Source organism: Olea europaea, unplaced genomic scaffold, assembly GCF_002742605.1.
Source record: "Olea europaea var. sylvestris unplaced genomic scaffold, O_europaea_v1 scaffold83, whole genome shotgun sequence".
In the NCBI taxonomy this organism is placed as follows: Eukaryota; Viridiplantae; Streptophyta; class Magnoliopsida; order Lamiales; family Oleaceae; genus Olea; species Olea europaea.
This window is the reverse complement of record NW_019266740.1, coordinates 1,151,644-1,166,569: the sequence shown is the minus strand read 5'-3', so window position 1 is coordinate 1,166,569 and position 14,926 is coordinate 1,151,644. Positions and strand designations below refer to the sequence as shown.

The 14,926-nt window shown below is 32.6% G+C and overlaps 2 protein-coding genes across 2 annotated transcripts; both read left to right on the top strand.

The window, feature by feature from the left end:
- Positions 1–408: 408 nt before the first annotated feature.
- On the top strand, positions 409–5,438 carry LOC111391730 (protein IQ-DOMAIN 1-like). Its single transcript, XM_023016981.1, has 6 exons — positions 409–656; positions 1,040–1,142; positions 1,286–1,615; positions 2,721–2,942; positions 3,781–3,900; positions 4,436–5,438. Exons 2-6 carry the CDS (start codon positions 1,068–1,070, stop codon positions 5,126–5,128), a joined length of 1,440 nt encoding a protein of 479 aa, XP_022872749.1. The 5' UTR covers positions 409–656; positions 1,040–1,067; the 3' UTR covers positions 5,129–5,438.
- A 4,499-nt stretch (positions 5,439–9,937) lies between these two features.
- On the top strand, positions 9,938–14,907 carry LOC111391756. Its single transcript, XM_023017002.1, has 5 exons — positions 9,938–10,086; positions 10,716–10,958; positions 14,031–14,066; positions 14,183–14,259; positions 14,367–14,907. Exons 2-5 carry the CDS (start codon positions 10,763–10,765, stop codon positions 14,628–14,630), a joined length of 573 nt encoding a protein of 190 aa, XP_022872770.1. The 5' UTR covers positions 9,938–10,086; positions 10,716–10,762; the 3' UTR covers positions 14,631–14,907.
- Positions 14,908–14,926: the final 19 nt, after the last annotated feature.

Here is a 14,926-nt window from a genome sequence, read left to right as displayed (position 1 = left end):
AAAGTTCATTATAATTACACAAATTTACAACAATGGAAATCATTGAAAATATCTGTTGAATCGTCACATTTCGTTAATGAAAACATGTCTAAATTTTTATACATCATTCCAAACTGAAAATATAAAATTAGACTCATGAGTGTCACAAGTATGACCTGTAACGTAAATTTGCATGGTTCAATTACCGTGAACTCTTCATCATGCAACTATAACAAAACATGAATGACAAACTTGTTCTTATTTAAAGTCTAAGGACTAACACGGTGACATGTTAATAGTTTGGAACTAATGGTGCATATTTTGAGTTAGTTTAAAAAATATATAAAATTAAAATTTTACTGAAAATTAACTGGGTCCACGTAAGCGTGGGCGAAGGTAGGGCCCACACTTACAAAACCAGCTGTTACTCTTTCTCCTCATGTTCTCCATCGTTGAATTGTTCTTGCAGATCTGGTTTTGCACTCTCTTTCTCTCTCTACATTTCTATTTCTCTTACACACAGTTGCACGCACTTCAAAATATGCTCACCAAGAAAAGATAGAGGGCGCCAACTTCTTATCTTGTTTTGTTTTGCCTCTGTATATAACGGACAGAGCTGCGAGGAGAAAATAATCCGTATTAAAGCTTCCGGGAGATCCCATAAATTCCATTTTCAGGTAATTTGTAAATATCTATTGTAAATATTTCGTATTTCTTCGTTTTCCTTTAAGTTTGAATGTAATTTGTTGGAAATTTATCTCTTTGACTTGTCACCCTTTGCGCATCTAATGTATGTAGCTGCTAAGTGAAGTATCCTTCTAATTACGGAGAAATGTAGGTGAAATGAAATGGAGTAGACCAAAATATAATTTTGACGGTGGGATCATGATCAAAACTTAAAAGTGGTAGTTCGAAGATCTTGGTAGCGTTCAGATTTGACCCTTGTTTGGAGATATGGATTGGGAATTTAATTACAATTTATTGTGAATTCTGGTTATTTTAATTAGGTTTTGACTTATTTATACATCTGCTTATGGTAAATATACTGTTTTTTCTTCAGATAGGACAAATTGAGGAATGATAAAGAAATGGGGAGGAAAGGAAGCTGGTTTTCTTCGGTAAAAAGGGCTCTTACCCCAAATTCTAAGAAAAAGAAAGCACAGGTTTGTTTGAATTACCACTTTGTTCATCTCGCTATAACTTAAGGCCATGTTTGATGTAGTATTGGATTGGACTATATCAAACATGCCATAATTGTTTGATGATATAGGTTTTTTGGGTTTGATATTATGGTATATAATTTCAGAAAGCAAGTAAATCAAAGAAGAAATGGGTCGAGGAAGACAACCCATCAGTTTCAGGTTCTCCAAATCCTGAGACTATCCAAGTATCTAATCCCCAGCCACTTCCTTCTTTGGAAGATGAGGAAGATATGAAGTTGACGAAAGCGGAGAATGCGCAGACAAAACGTGCTTATTCTGTTGCAGTTGCTACTGCTGCAGCAGCAGAGGCTGCTGTAGCTGCTGCACAGGCTGCAGCAGAGGTAGTCCGACTGACTTCGGTGACTCAATTCACTGGAAAACCAAAGGAGGAAGTAGCAGCAATCAAAATCCAGACAGCATTCCGAGGTTACCAGGTATGTTACTAAATGAATGTTTATATTTCTTCTTCCATCAGTCAACTTGACAGGACAGACGTTAACATTTAACAGGATGGAAAAAAGATAATCCAGTAAATGGAAGGAAAAACCCATGCATTGTACTTACCTAAAGAGATTCTCATTTACAAGAGAAATCAATTCAGTTGTGTGTTAATAAGTGGGCGAGGTAGTCCAAATTCACAAAGCTGAGAATGGTTGCAAAAGAGTTGCAAAAGATTTGACAGCATTGGGGCATTTCAGTGAATGAAGTGCTGTGATTGAACAGAGTGGCAAAAAATGATAGATGAAGCCTATTTCAAAAGTTTATTGGCAATATTGTTCAGCTTTTTGTTGTTACTATACCATTCTCAGATGCATAGTATTGCATGTTAAGTCATGCACAATTTTCTGGTTAAGCAAATATTATAAAATAATATTGCTGAACAATTACAGATTGTAATGAATTGCCCAAAATATGTCATTGAATTTGACTGGATGAGTATATTTAATTAGGAAGAGCCAAAAGAAAATTTTGGGTCAAAAGTAAGAATGAAATCAAAGCTCAAATAAAAAGCTCTTCTAATGGATGAAATTGGCTAAAAAATATCATGTTGTCACCATCAAGAGTTTAGTCCAAGTATTTGTTGAGGTCCACCTACGCATTATTATTCGTATCAGTTTTCAAAAAATTAGGCAATATGGCTATGATGCAAGAGGCACAGCCACAAAAATTAAGATGTGCCAAACAACATCACGTTTATTAATATGAAGAGTTTTGGCTAAGTATCAATTAAAGCTTAGGTGTACATTATTTTTTGTTTTTCTTGTCACAAAATTCAGCATCAAGGCTACGACACATTGAGACATTTTTCTGGAAATCATGTAAAGTTTTTTTATTTCAGACATTTCTGACATGTCAATATATCTCGCTTGAAGTCATTAATTATTTTAGTAAAAAAAAAGTGTTGGTTGCTTTCGGTCTGATTAGCATCAGATGACTTCTACATTTTGCATTTTGTTTTTCTTATCCATTATTAATTACAAGTCACAATATGGAGAGAAATGAAGTATAGGTTAGCCACTGATGTCTCTTAACTTTCAGGCAAGGAGAGCATTGCGGGCGCTGAGAGGACTTGTCAGAATAAAATCACTTGTTGATGGGCCAAGCGTCAAACGGCAAACTGCAAACGCTCTGAAATGTATGCAAACGCTGTCCCGTGTGCATTCTCAGATTCAGTCGAGAAGGCTCAAGATGTCAGAGGAAAACCGTGCACTCCAGAGACAACTTCTACAGAACCGCGCGAAAGAACTTGAAAGCTTGATGGTTGGTTCTTTTCTTAATATCATCATCTTTAGCGAAATCCATAAAACAATTATTAGCATTTTTGGCTAACTTAAAAAGTTTACTTAGAAGTACATATTGAAAGTCAAAAGTAAGTTATTTATTTTGAATGCGAAGTAAGAATTACTTTTCAAAAAATGTTACTTTTTTAAAATAAGAAAAATTAAGTTATCGAAACATGTAAAAGTTATTTTAACCTTACATTTTTAAGCTTAGCCAAACTTGCTCTAAACATCTTCTGAGGGGCATCAATGCTGTAAGTATGGCTTCAATGCATCTGTAATACAAGAATTAATTTAATTCTACTTCATCAGTCTAGGCGTATTTTTCTCAAATAAATTTTATGGAGGACAAAAAAAAAATTGAAAAAAAACGAAAAAAAAAAAAAAAAAAAAAAAACCTTGCTGCAGGTTGATGTCGTTTGTTTGGTTTAAATTTATATTTGATCAGTCTCTGTATTTTGTTGAGTAAGGCTTAGTTTCTTCTTGTTTTATGTTTAGTCTCGTATATATTTTTGAATCCCTGCGGCAAAAAATGAAAAAATAAAATAAAATTCAGAAGCTTAGAAGCTGACTGTTCCTTACTGGGTATTTCTTGGTGTATGTTTTACATAGTGCAAATGAAATCTTGCTGAAGGTTTACTCCAGACAAATAGTGGAAAAATTATGACTAAAAGCTTAGGGAGAGAATATCTTGTTTATAGTTTGATATTAAATATTGCAACTTCAGAAAACAAGCATATTCCCTGATGATTAAATTTATTTAACCATTCTTGAATTTTGTTGAAGTTCTTAGATATAATATTCAAATGTTTCTGCAGATTGGGGAGGAGTGGGATGATAGTCTACAATCAAAAGAGCAAATAGAGGCAAGTTTGCTGCAAAAGTATGAGGCATCCATGAGACGAGAAAAAGCGCTAGCTTATTCGTACAGTCATCAGGTACTTCTACTTAACTTGCTTCACATGTTTTCAGCCTTCCGAAGAAAAGAAGGAAAATGTATATCTGAGGGCACATGTGAATTCACTGCCCTTGTAAAATCTAGAAGAAACTATTTCTCGTGTTAACTTTGTACATTCTTTATTCGGATTGTTAAATTGCCTTTTCTCTTGCTGCACTGTTTCCTTGGCCTTGGCATCTACTATCATCCCAATCTGGATCTTATTCTTTCTTATAATTTGCCTATTTATGGATGTTCTACAATATTCAGCTAGTGATAAGTAATATATTTGATTCTCATATTAGATCTCCTATTTTTCTTGGTAAAGTATTGTCTTATTGTCTAGAAGAATAAGTATATAATGAACATTTCACTTTTACTTGACTAAATGCAAGTTGCAACTGCCATAATTTTGAGTCATGTACTTGGCTTGATCAGTGGTATCAGTATTGGCCCAAATGTTTTGTAAAATAAATGTTTGGTAGCATTAGAAAATTTGGTTTCTGGTTTTAATTGTGACCTTTTCAACTTGACAGCAAACCTGGAAGAAGTCCTCAAGAGCTCCTAACTTACTGTTTATGGATCCAACTAACCCTCACTGGGGTTGGAGCTGGTTAGAAAGATGGATGGCTGCCCGGCCATGGGATTCCAAAAGCACAGCTGACAAAGAACTTAACGGTGACAGGTTATCTGTCAAAAGTTCAAGCATTGGAGGAGAAATAACCAAGTCTTTTGCTCGTCATCAGCTAAACTCCGATAATCCATTTTCACCGGTCAGCCAAAAGCCCGGTCATCCTTCTAGTCATCAGTCCTCTGCATCTCCCCTTTCAAAGGTGACATCTTCAGTAGCCGCCAGAAAATTGAAGCTGGCAAGCCCAAGATTGAGTGCATTAAGTCAAGATGACGACTCCAGGAGAATGCTTAGCATGCAGTCAGAGAGGAACAGGAGGCACAGCATTGCAGGGTCGTCCATGAGAGATGATGAAAGCTTGGCAAGCTCTCCATCAGTGCCTAGTTACATGGTACCGACTAAGTCGGCAAAGGCCAAGTTGAGGTTGTCAAGTCCATTAGGAACGGAAAATGGAACACCGGAAAAGGGACCACCGGGTTCCGCAAAGAAGCGCCTTTCTTTCCCACCTTCTCCAGCCAGACCTAGGCGGTATTCAGCCCCGCCAAAGGTGGACAACTCCTCCATTGCTGACAGTGATGCGAATGGAGTGATCAATTAATTATCCCCTTATTCCTAAATTCAGCAGATTCAATAAACTGTCTGAATTAAGTGGCAGAGAAGAATAAAGGAAAATAGTGAAAGTGTCAGTTTAATTTGATGGAGTTCCACTTAAATTTATTTGTTCATTTGCTTTGTGGGCATGGTTTGGATTGATTTCAACGATTCTATTGACTGAGTTAAAGTTGTTGCTTATTCTTTTCTCTCAACTATTGTTAAGAGTTTCATACCGTGAATGATTATTGGTGATTGTGTCTGTAACATATTGTCTTCTTTGGTCATGGAAATTCGATTTTCTTTTATAGAGTTGATCCCTTGTTCTCAACATTCTGGTTATTATAGTTTTGGTTAGGTAACTGTTTGATTGATGTTCGTGAACTATGGCCATCCTAACTATCACAATTAAGGCATGTTTCCCCATTTTTTTCTAAACTCATTTTCAATCACACATTTTATCAATTTAATTTTTTATTTTATTATTATTATTATTTTTTTTATTTTTATTTTTTTTTTACACTAAAAAAATTGATTCTTATCAAAACCAAACAGGGGGCTAACAGTAATTTACAGTGTACCTACGGCCAATAAGATTGAGCATCCAAATATGCAGAATAGAATTGTAAAATTGATTACAATGATATTGGGAAAACTGTTTTGTGTCCACAGTTTGAGAGAGGATAAAGAAAAGCTACATTTGTAGAGAGCTGTTGTCATAAAATTAGAGAAAATTACGTAGTTAAACGTTTTCTGTTTATTCAACATATTTAGAGTAGATTGATATCTTTTTCCTCCCTTTCACAAAAGAAGATCAAAACAAATCTCTTCAAATGCCCGTTTAATAAAGATTTTTGAGGCGTGATCGTTTGAAAAGTGTTTTTTTTTTTTTTTTAATGAGTGTGGTTAAAAAGTAGAGAAAAGTCATTGGAAAATACAAAAAATATATATATTTTTTTTTGAAAAATATGTGATTAAAAATTATTATGGAAGAGAAATAATTGTCAAAAAAAAATAAAAAATTATCATAATGAAACCAGGCTAAATATCTGTAAAACAATAATCCTTTTATAGGCAGCATTAAATCACAAACTTACATAATCTTGATGGGGTGTTCTTAAACTTTAGAAGTGGATTTTTAATTTTAATAAATTTAGAATATGTTACATAATTTTTATCATTAACTTTACATTGCTTGCAAAATCTACTAGGATATAAGGGTCCGTTTGACAGATTTTTACATTTGCTTTTACTTTTTATGAAAGAGCTTCTTTTAATTAGTATATAAAAACCAATTTCTGAACTAGTTTTTTCTTCCAAAAGAGCTTTAGAGAAAATCAAGTTAGATCAACTTTTTTTTAAAAACTCTCGTAATTAAACAAACGGATTTAAAGCAACTTTTAAGTCTCAGGAGCTTTTTTTTTTTTTTTCTCATATTTTAGAGGTCATGTCAAACAAGTCCTAAAACAACTATGACATAGCGACGCATCACGATAATTAAGACTTTATCTTTTATAATTTGCTCTATCAAAATCAAGTCATTATAATGAGCACAAGCTGGTGCGGATTTAGGAAGCCAAAATAAAGGTAAAAAAATTACAAAAGTTTCAAGATACACTTTTAAAAATAAGAAACTTGAGAAAAAGTTTCAGACGTTAGGTGATCACAATAAAATTTTGTGGCTTATTAATTAATTAAACATGACAATATCATAATAACATACTGTTAATGATCACAATCAAACAAGGGCTAATATGAAATGTAACATTTCTTTCAATTTTTAAGCCCAATATCCATAACCCATTACTTACCTTTGGTCATTCTAGCACTTATATATTTTTTTAGTCAAATTAATTTAACCAACCTTCTATTAATTTATTACAACTTTGTCTTTGATGACGGATTTTGTAAAAATTGTTAGGAGACCGTAAAAAGAGTTGTTTGCATCTCGTATTTTAAATAACGAAATAAACAATAAATAAATAAATTCATTAAAATATTTTCTCTCATTTCAATGCATGTTAATGAAATATTTGGACATGATTCATCACCAGTAGATGTTGACATTTTCACTGAAATCGAATCTCTCTAACCATAATCAAAGGTTCCAGTTCGATTCCCAAAAAATAAGTTTGAGATCAAAACAAAGAATCGAGAATATCTAGGTTTGTTTTAAACAGGAACCATGAGTACTCAACTCTAGAACTAAATTTATTGATTTTATAAATTTTTTTATTTTTTACAATTTATTCACCCTTGGCACAATGATTCAACCCAATAAATAGCAAGTTTGTAAGGGCTAAGTAGTAAGTATTATAATTAATTAGATTAATTCATTTGAATTATCGAATCATATCACATTCATTGCCACTCATAATCGCACTTTATGCGTCGTCCACCCTACAAATCCTTCTTGAGGTACCGCACATAGAGTAACTGTCGGAATTGGATGCTATTATAGTAAATGTTGGATACTATTGGATGATATATTCGTGGCTAATTAAGAAAGTGTGTGATATATATATTTTATAACATATATTAGATCTTCTATTTCTCCTATATATTGGGAATATTATTTGTATTGTTAGTTCAAGATTTCTTAACAAAAATGTCATGGATAAACGAACCGAAACTGTAACATATTATTTGAGTTTTGATTTAGTTCTAGTAATTTCATGAAAGCGAATGATTTCACGTATGAAACATTTGAAATGTAACAAATGATCCTTAGTATTGAAATATTTGGATGGACTCACCTGATGTCAAGCCTAGTCATGATAGAAAAAGAGGTAATTAGGTTTACTACCCTTCAAAGATAACGAATTAGAATCCTCTCCCAAAAACTAATTAAAATTCTTTCCTCGTAATTAATACGCTCAAACACCCCAAACCCCAAAACCTTGGAAAGCCCCAAATCGTACCCAAAAATCCGGCCGAAAATCCCACCGTAAGATCTCCGTTTTGCTTATATGTCGCATTCTCCTCTCCCTTACTATCTCGTTTTGTCTATGTTTGTTTTCTTGATTTTGGGCCAATTACTGCTGATTTATTGGAGACAAGGAGAGTAGGAAGATTGAAAATGAGAATTAGAGATTAATTGTCCCGTGATTCTTGATTTCATGTGATTTTGCGCTGAAAATTGATTATAGATTTTGGTGTTATCTGGTTTCTTTTTTTTTTCTTTTTGGAGGGTTTGATATTACCGAATTTCTGTGGTTAGAAAAATAGAATGATGATTTTCGTATTACGTGATAATTGGGAGAAAAAACCGTGTACAGACATAATGAGTTTAGATTATACCCATGTTTAATATCATTTGTTCCATTTGATTTATGTGCTTATGCTGAATATTTCTGTTTAATTCGTATGTTCTGTACAGATTAACATTTGATTTGTGACTTTAGAAGAATTTTGGATGAATTGTGAAATCTTTTGGAAAGATATGTTATTGGTGTTTTGGATTATTGAATTGCTAATGAGTATCATTGAATGATCTTGACAAGTTGGCATTTAGCAACTCTAGTGTGAAATTTTGAAATCCAATTATGCATTTGAACTGAAGAAATTGGCATTTCGTCCATTTTAGTATGCTAAGATGATGTGAGAGTTAAATGAGTGGATATGAACTTTGGGCACTGAGTAAGAACTTGTGTTATGAACCAAAAACTTGAGAAGAGAACTTGTGTCCTAAACCAAAAACTTGAGATGAGATAACATATTCGAGTGTTTCTTGTCTGATGCTTCTGTGGCACTACCTTGTTCTGGCTTAAGGAGTATTATGTTTGTAATGATTGTGTTTGCATTGAATCAATTTCATGTAGGTAGTTGTTGGGCATTTTTAATTGTAGTTTGGATTGAATTTGTATAAAATGATATATTTTAAGGTTTTGATCGATGTTTCATCACTTTTTTTAATTTACGTCACTATTTTGACTATTTGTCACTTTTTTATTTTTTATTTTTTCAATCTGTGTAGCTTTTTAAATTTTCATCACTTTTTTAACTTTTTGTCGCTTTCTTTTTTTTTTTTGTATTTGGCACTTTTTTTGATTTTTTGTCACTTTTTTTTGTGTTTGTCACTTTTTTATCAATCGCGTTCTTGAAATTTCTATCACTTTTTTTAGTGACAAACATCATTTTTTAATAAAAGTGACATTGTATGTCATTTTTTAATAAAAGTGACATTGTATGTCATTTTTTAATAAAAGTGACATTGTATGTCATTTTTTAATAAAAGGGTGACACTAAACTTTCAAATGACGTTGTCACTTTTTACATTTTGTCAATTTTTTTGAGTTTTCATCACCTTTTAAATTTGTCACTTATTTAATAAGATAAAAAGTGACATGATATGTTACATTTTCCGAACATAATCAGCATGTGGATTGTCTTAGACATGTTGCTTATGTTAAGAACTGCCACTACGCTCATGTGGATTGTCCTGGATATGCAGATTATGTTAAAAGTATGATTACTGGTGCTGCACAAATGAATGTGCTATTTTGTGTCTCTCATTTTTTTATTTTTTTTTAGTTTGTGTCACTTTTTTTTTGTCACTTTTTAAGCGTTTGTGTCACTTTTTTTACTTTTTAAAAAAAAAAGTGACATTGTGTTACTTTTTCGTTTTACACAGTATTTTTTACTATCAAAAAACTTTTCATATGATTTTTCAAAATACTTCTAATTTTAAGGATATTTTTGTAAGTTGCCCATAGAAAAATACGACGGAAAAAGTTGAGGATATTGTTAAAATAATAATTACTATTGAGGGTGTTTATTGCAATTAAAATGTACTAACTTTTGATAATAATTGACCATTATCCAATTACAATTTAACCCCAAATATCCAACCCTTGACCTACTCGCCTTCGGTGACCATACTTGGACTACTATTCGACCATTCCGTTCGGGATTCGACCGCCGGCGATCATTCGTGACGCGGCCATCAACCGGCTTTACCATCTGGTGCGATTTGATTTTTTCAAAGTAATACCTTCTCAGAGAAAATAATGAGTTGAGGCAAAAAATAATTCTATTATATAATCTCACTGTAAAATTTGCAATCTGTTCGTGGTGGATAATTTCAAAAGATTTCATGTATTTTGCCTTCAGTTTGTTAGGTTTTAATTTTTCTCTTGATTCATCATTTGCCTATGATTTCCTTCTTGAACTGGATACTAAGATTTTGAGGTTTTATATTTGAAGGGAAGTCTGAAATTCACTTAAGAATTGCAGAATTGGAGGAATTTCACTAGACCAGCACCTTAAAGCTAATTGCTTATATTTTTTTTGTAACTTTCTGTGCTGATTTATAACATTTGTAATGCATCTTATAAATTATCAATTTGGCAAATATTAGTATTATTCTAGTCATTTACGGGTAGTGTGGATGTAAGAAGGAAAGATGATTTTGACATAACCAGCAACAATGTGTAAAAAATAAAATAAAATCGAGTCATATATTCAAAACTTAAATGCTATCCAATTTCCAATCCCTGTACTCTTTCTCCACATGCATAAGTTAAATAAGTCCGACAGTATTCTACTGTGTTTTATATATATTCTGATGTGCTTCTTTGTTTTTTCTAGCACAGCACTACTTATTCTACGATATTGACACTGGATAGCGAGTAGAGAAATCATGGATGACCAGAGAAAACGAACACTGGAAGCCTTAGAGCGAAGGTTTGCACAAGCAGAGGCAGAGCTTCACAAAATGCAACATAAGAGCAAGAAAAGGCAAATTGAAGATACAGGGAAGACCAGTTCTAATATTGAATCTTTATCTGCAGATATGGAAGCCAAAAAACCCTGTTCTAGTGCCTCGTCCAGAAAAGGTTTGCTTAACTGTGTTCAAAATCATAAATAATGCTGTTCAAATTTTTTGTTTTAGACGTGTTGTAATTTTCGTGTGCATTATTGTGTTAACTCTGGAGATGATAAATAGTGAAAATTGAAAACCAAGCCTACAATGATAAAAAGTGATGACGTCCTATTAAAGTGTACGCACTTCCCAAAAATGCATTTTTCTTTCCAGTCAAATGAAGTACTTTAAAATGATTAAGATGTGTAACGTGAATCATTGAACACACCATATTCGTAGATTCTACAAGCTTGGGCTAAATTCTGAACAAGATGAAATTTGAAAGTTTAAAACATTCATCTTTAGAATAAAACTGATACCAGCTCCTGTTGGGTGTTACCGTGTTGATTATCATAAATTTGAAACCAATTAGAAATCTCAAAAGTTCCTCCAAGTTTGAGTCACACGTCACTAACATTCCCAGCTACACTTTAAGTGCTTGTTTGAGCCCCATTTTTGGGTTTAACAGGTAATGAAATAATTATTTTTTCGAAGAATTTATGGTTGAAAAGTAAGGAAAAATTTTTGATTTACGTATAAAATTATTTTATTAGTAGAATGTGATTGAAAGAGAGAAGTGTGATTGAAAATGAGTTTGAGAAAAAATGAGTTTTTGAATAATAGGGATCAAACACAGGCTAAGTAAGTTTATGATATGGAATTGAATCAGCATGAAGAGATCTCAAAGTAGTGTACAAAAAATTTTCTTTGCGTAAGATATTACATTTTGTTCAAGAAGAAATGAATACCCACTGTTTATAAAATATTGAATGAACTAAAAAAGTTAAGATCTTCCAAATTCTATGAGATCAATTCACTATGTTATCACCATGTGGTGTGTGGGAGGGACAATTTTGAACTCCTAGAAAGGAGAAAAAAAGTGGAACTTTCATGGTGCACTATATGTTCGTATGAAACCCGCAAGTGTATAGGCTCTTTAACAAGTAATAAATTTAGTGAGTTAAAAGTATCAAGGAATAATTTTCAATTCAAGTTTACTAGTTATGTATGAAATTCGAATTATGTAAAACAAGAGAGATTTTGATTTTATTCTTGCTAAATTAATCTAAAAAAGTAATAAAAGTTTGATTTTTATCAAATTATAGATGACTGTATTGGATTTCGACTCCGTTTATTGTTATCCCTTTCAATTTTTTAGTTGTAATCTAGTTCCGTTCATGTATTCTTGACAATCGACAAAGCTAATATATTTAACTTTCTTTTTCAAGATGAATTAATTCTAGACTAACCATGACCTGAATCTATTCTTAGCCCAAATTTGAATGGTTAGAGCGCATTAAATTTTAGATTATCTATATGATTGCACAAGTAATAAATGTTATTCTTAACATCTATTGCACATATGTTAATTTTGCCACGTTCTAAACTTGTTGTGTGTCTTTCAACACTATAACAAGCAACTAATTATCTAATTGGTGGTCAATCAATTAAATAATACAGTGGGTATGCAAAATTAATCAAGAAACACAAGAATTAAAGTAAATTACTAGTCTTGAATTAGAATAAATAAATAATAGGGTTCATCTCATCCAATACAAAAAATGGATCTAGCCTAGCATGCTTTTAAATAAATTACAAGAAGAATAATGAAAAAATATCATCCTGGTCATGAAAGAATACAACATATGTTGATTTTCAAGTTCAAAGTTGAATTCTTTAATTTGTTGATGTAATTGACCTTTAATTCTTGCTAGGGTTGATCTTTTCTCCCAAAAATAATGATTTGACCTCTAGTTTTTGATGAATTTGATGATATTATTGTGCATGAAGAGGCAAGAGAGTTTTTTTATGTGTAGCCCTTGTTTTGTATTTATAAGAGTCGAGAAGTAGGTTAAAATCGCATCCAATTTGGGTTCCGTAAGAGTTAGAATCGCGAAAAGGAAATTGCAGATTCATCTACGAAAATGGCTCTCAACACAGTCATAACTATCGCGCGCACACCATTGATCCAAATGACTCTCGGGTCATTGAAATTTCAGTCTTGCTCGCGGAGTTTGTCTCTCAATAGCTTTCAATAATTTGATCATAACTTTCTCTTTCGATATTCGATTGTGGAATCAAGTGCATTGGAAAGGCGACTCAAAGGACTACAATTCTTCTACAAATACAATTGTTCCAATTCAAACGTTTGCTATCCGAAAATGGGATCTCAATTTGAGGCTAAAAGTCTAAAGCATAACTTTTTCGGCTAGAAATTGATTTGTGAAAATACTTCAACTATATTTCACTCCCTTGACCTCCAGTTGCATCCGGTTGATCATATGTGATCTTCAATCATCATTTTATGGTTCGAATAAACTATTGAATGTTTTTACTTTGGTCCCAAATTTTGAATTTCTTTCCTTTTTTGCCTTTTTTGTTCCTTTCTTCAAATTCCACCAATTTGCATTGAGTTCCATCGAACAAACATAATTAATATATAATTAAGCTATAACTTATCCAAATTACCGACAATTACTCCAATTTAATGGCCTAGATAAGTGTATAAAAATACATTTATCACTATGCCTTCTATGATTCAATGGATTTCAGATTGGAAAAGTCCAGGCTTTAAAATGCCTGTAAATTAGATCAATGGATTTTTTTGAAAGACGTGAACTTCAATTCACAAGTTTTGAGTGATCTCAAATTACTGATCTCTGAAATTTTATGCACACCTGGTGGGCGAATTTGCCAAGTTTTTGCCAAATTTCTAGTCCGACAAGGAAGTGGCAAAGCGATCAAATATGAATGAACCAAATATTAGTTTGTGCAACTGAATGCACATATGTCATAGATTGTGGTCTTTTTGGATGGGCATTTGACCTCACATTTTCATGATGGCCGTTTTAATTTTTGCTTCATTGTGAGCTTAGTATTTTAGAGTACACACCTACTTTTTCTGCAACTATAAGTTAGGACACGCTCTATCTTGCTTGAATGATGCTATTGGGCTTCGAAATTCCTTTTTGGGGGATAATTTCAAGTTAGGGTCACTAATATCTTCTGCACAATTAATTTTTCTTCTTCTTGATTACTTTTCCAGGCAATATTTCTTTCAGGGCTCATAACACTACGCAAGGTACCATTGTTGTCGTTAGATGATTGCTATTTCTGTTTGTGCAAAGATATTTTATCTTTGGGTGTATCTTGAAACATTACCTTAGGGCTAAAATAGTTGGCTACCATAATTTACAGATGTAAAAGTAAATGAGCCAGCATACTTGGAGCTTTCTTATCCTGCACATGAAAATTTGCTGCCAACGGGTGTCAAGGTCACTGTTTCACCTTAACCTATGTAGCCATTTGAGCTGTCTATTTTGTGATTATTTCCCAGAAATTCATTTATAGCTATTTCATCTCAATTTGCTTAACAATGCAGAATTCAGATAGAAAAACTGCAGTTGATCACATTTTGCACCAACTTTTTCAACATGGTGATTCAGCTCGGAAGTACATGCAGGGATCCAAAAGCATGAAAATTGACAATTTCATCCTTCTTGATAATTTTGTTCCTAAAAGTAGCAGTTCTAGATCTCGCATTCAAGCTTTGAAGAGCCACTCAAAGCGATCAAAAAAGCACATGTCCCTGAAGCAACTTAAAAAATGTGGATCCTTTAATTTATCCCATGAGTTCCACAAGTGAGTCCATATGGTCCTTTTTGGCCTTTCAATTGCTTATTTAACTTATTGTCTTCATATTTTTTTCTTGTACAGCAGTGCTCGAATTCTTGTGATAGTATTTCATGTATCCTTTCTATATTATTAGACTATTATATGTGTTGAGAAAAACTCTTCTCCTCATATTATATTATGTTAAATTTGCTTTAAGAATTGATTTCAAATGTCTTTATTATGGTTCTTGCAACTTCCCTCCCTTTAAGAGTCAGCCATTCACATATTATGCTCGTCAAGTAATGAAACTAGGTTCTCAAATGGAGA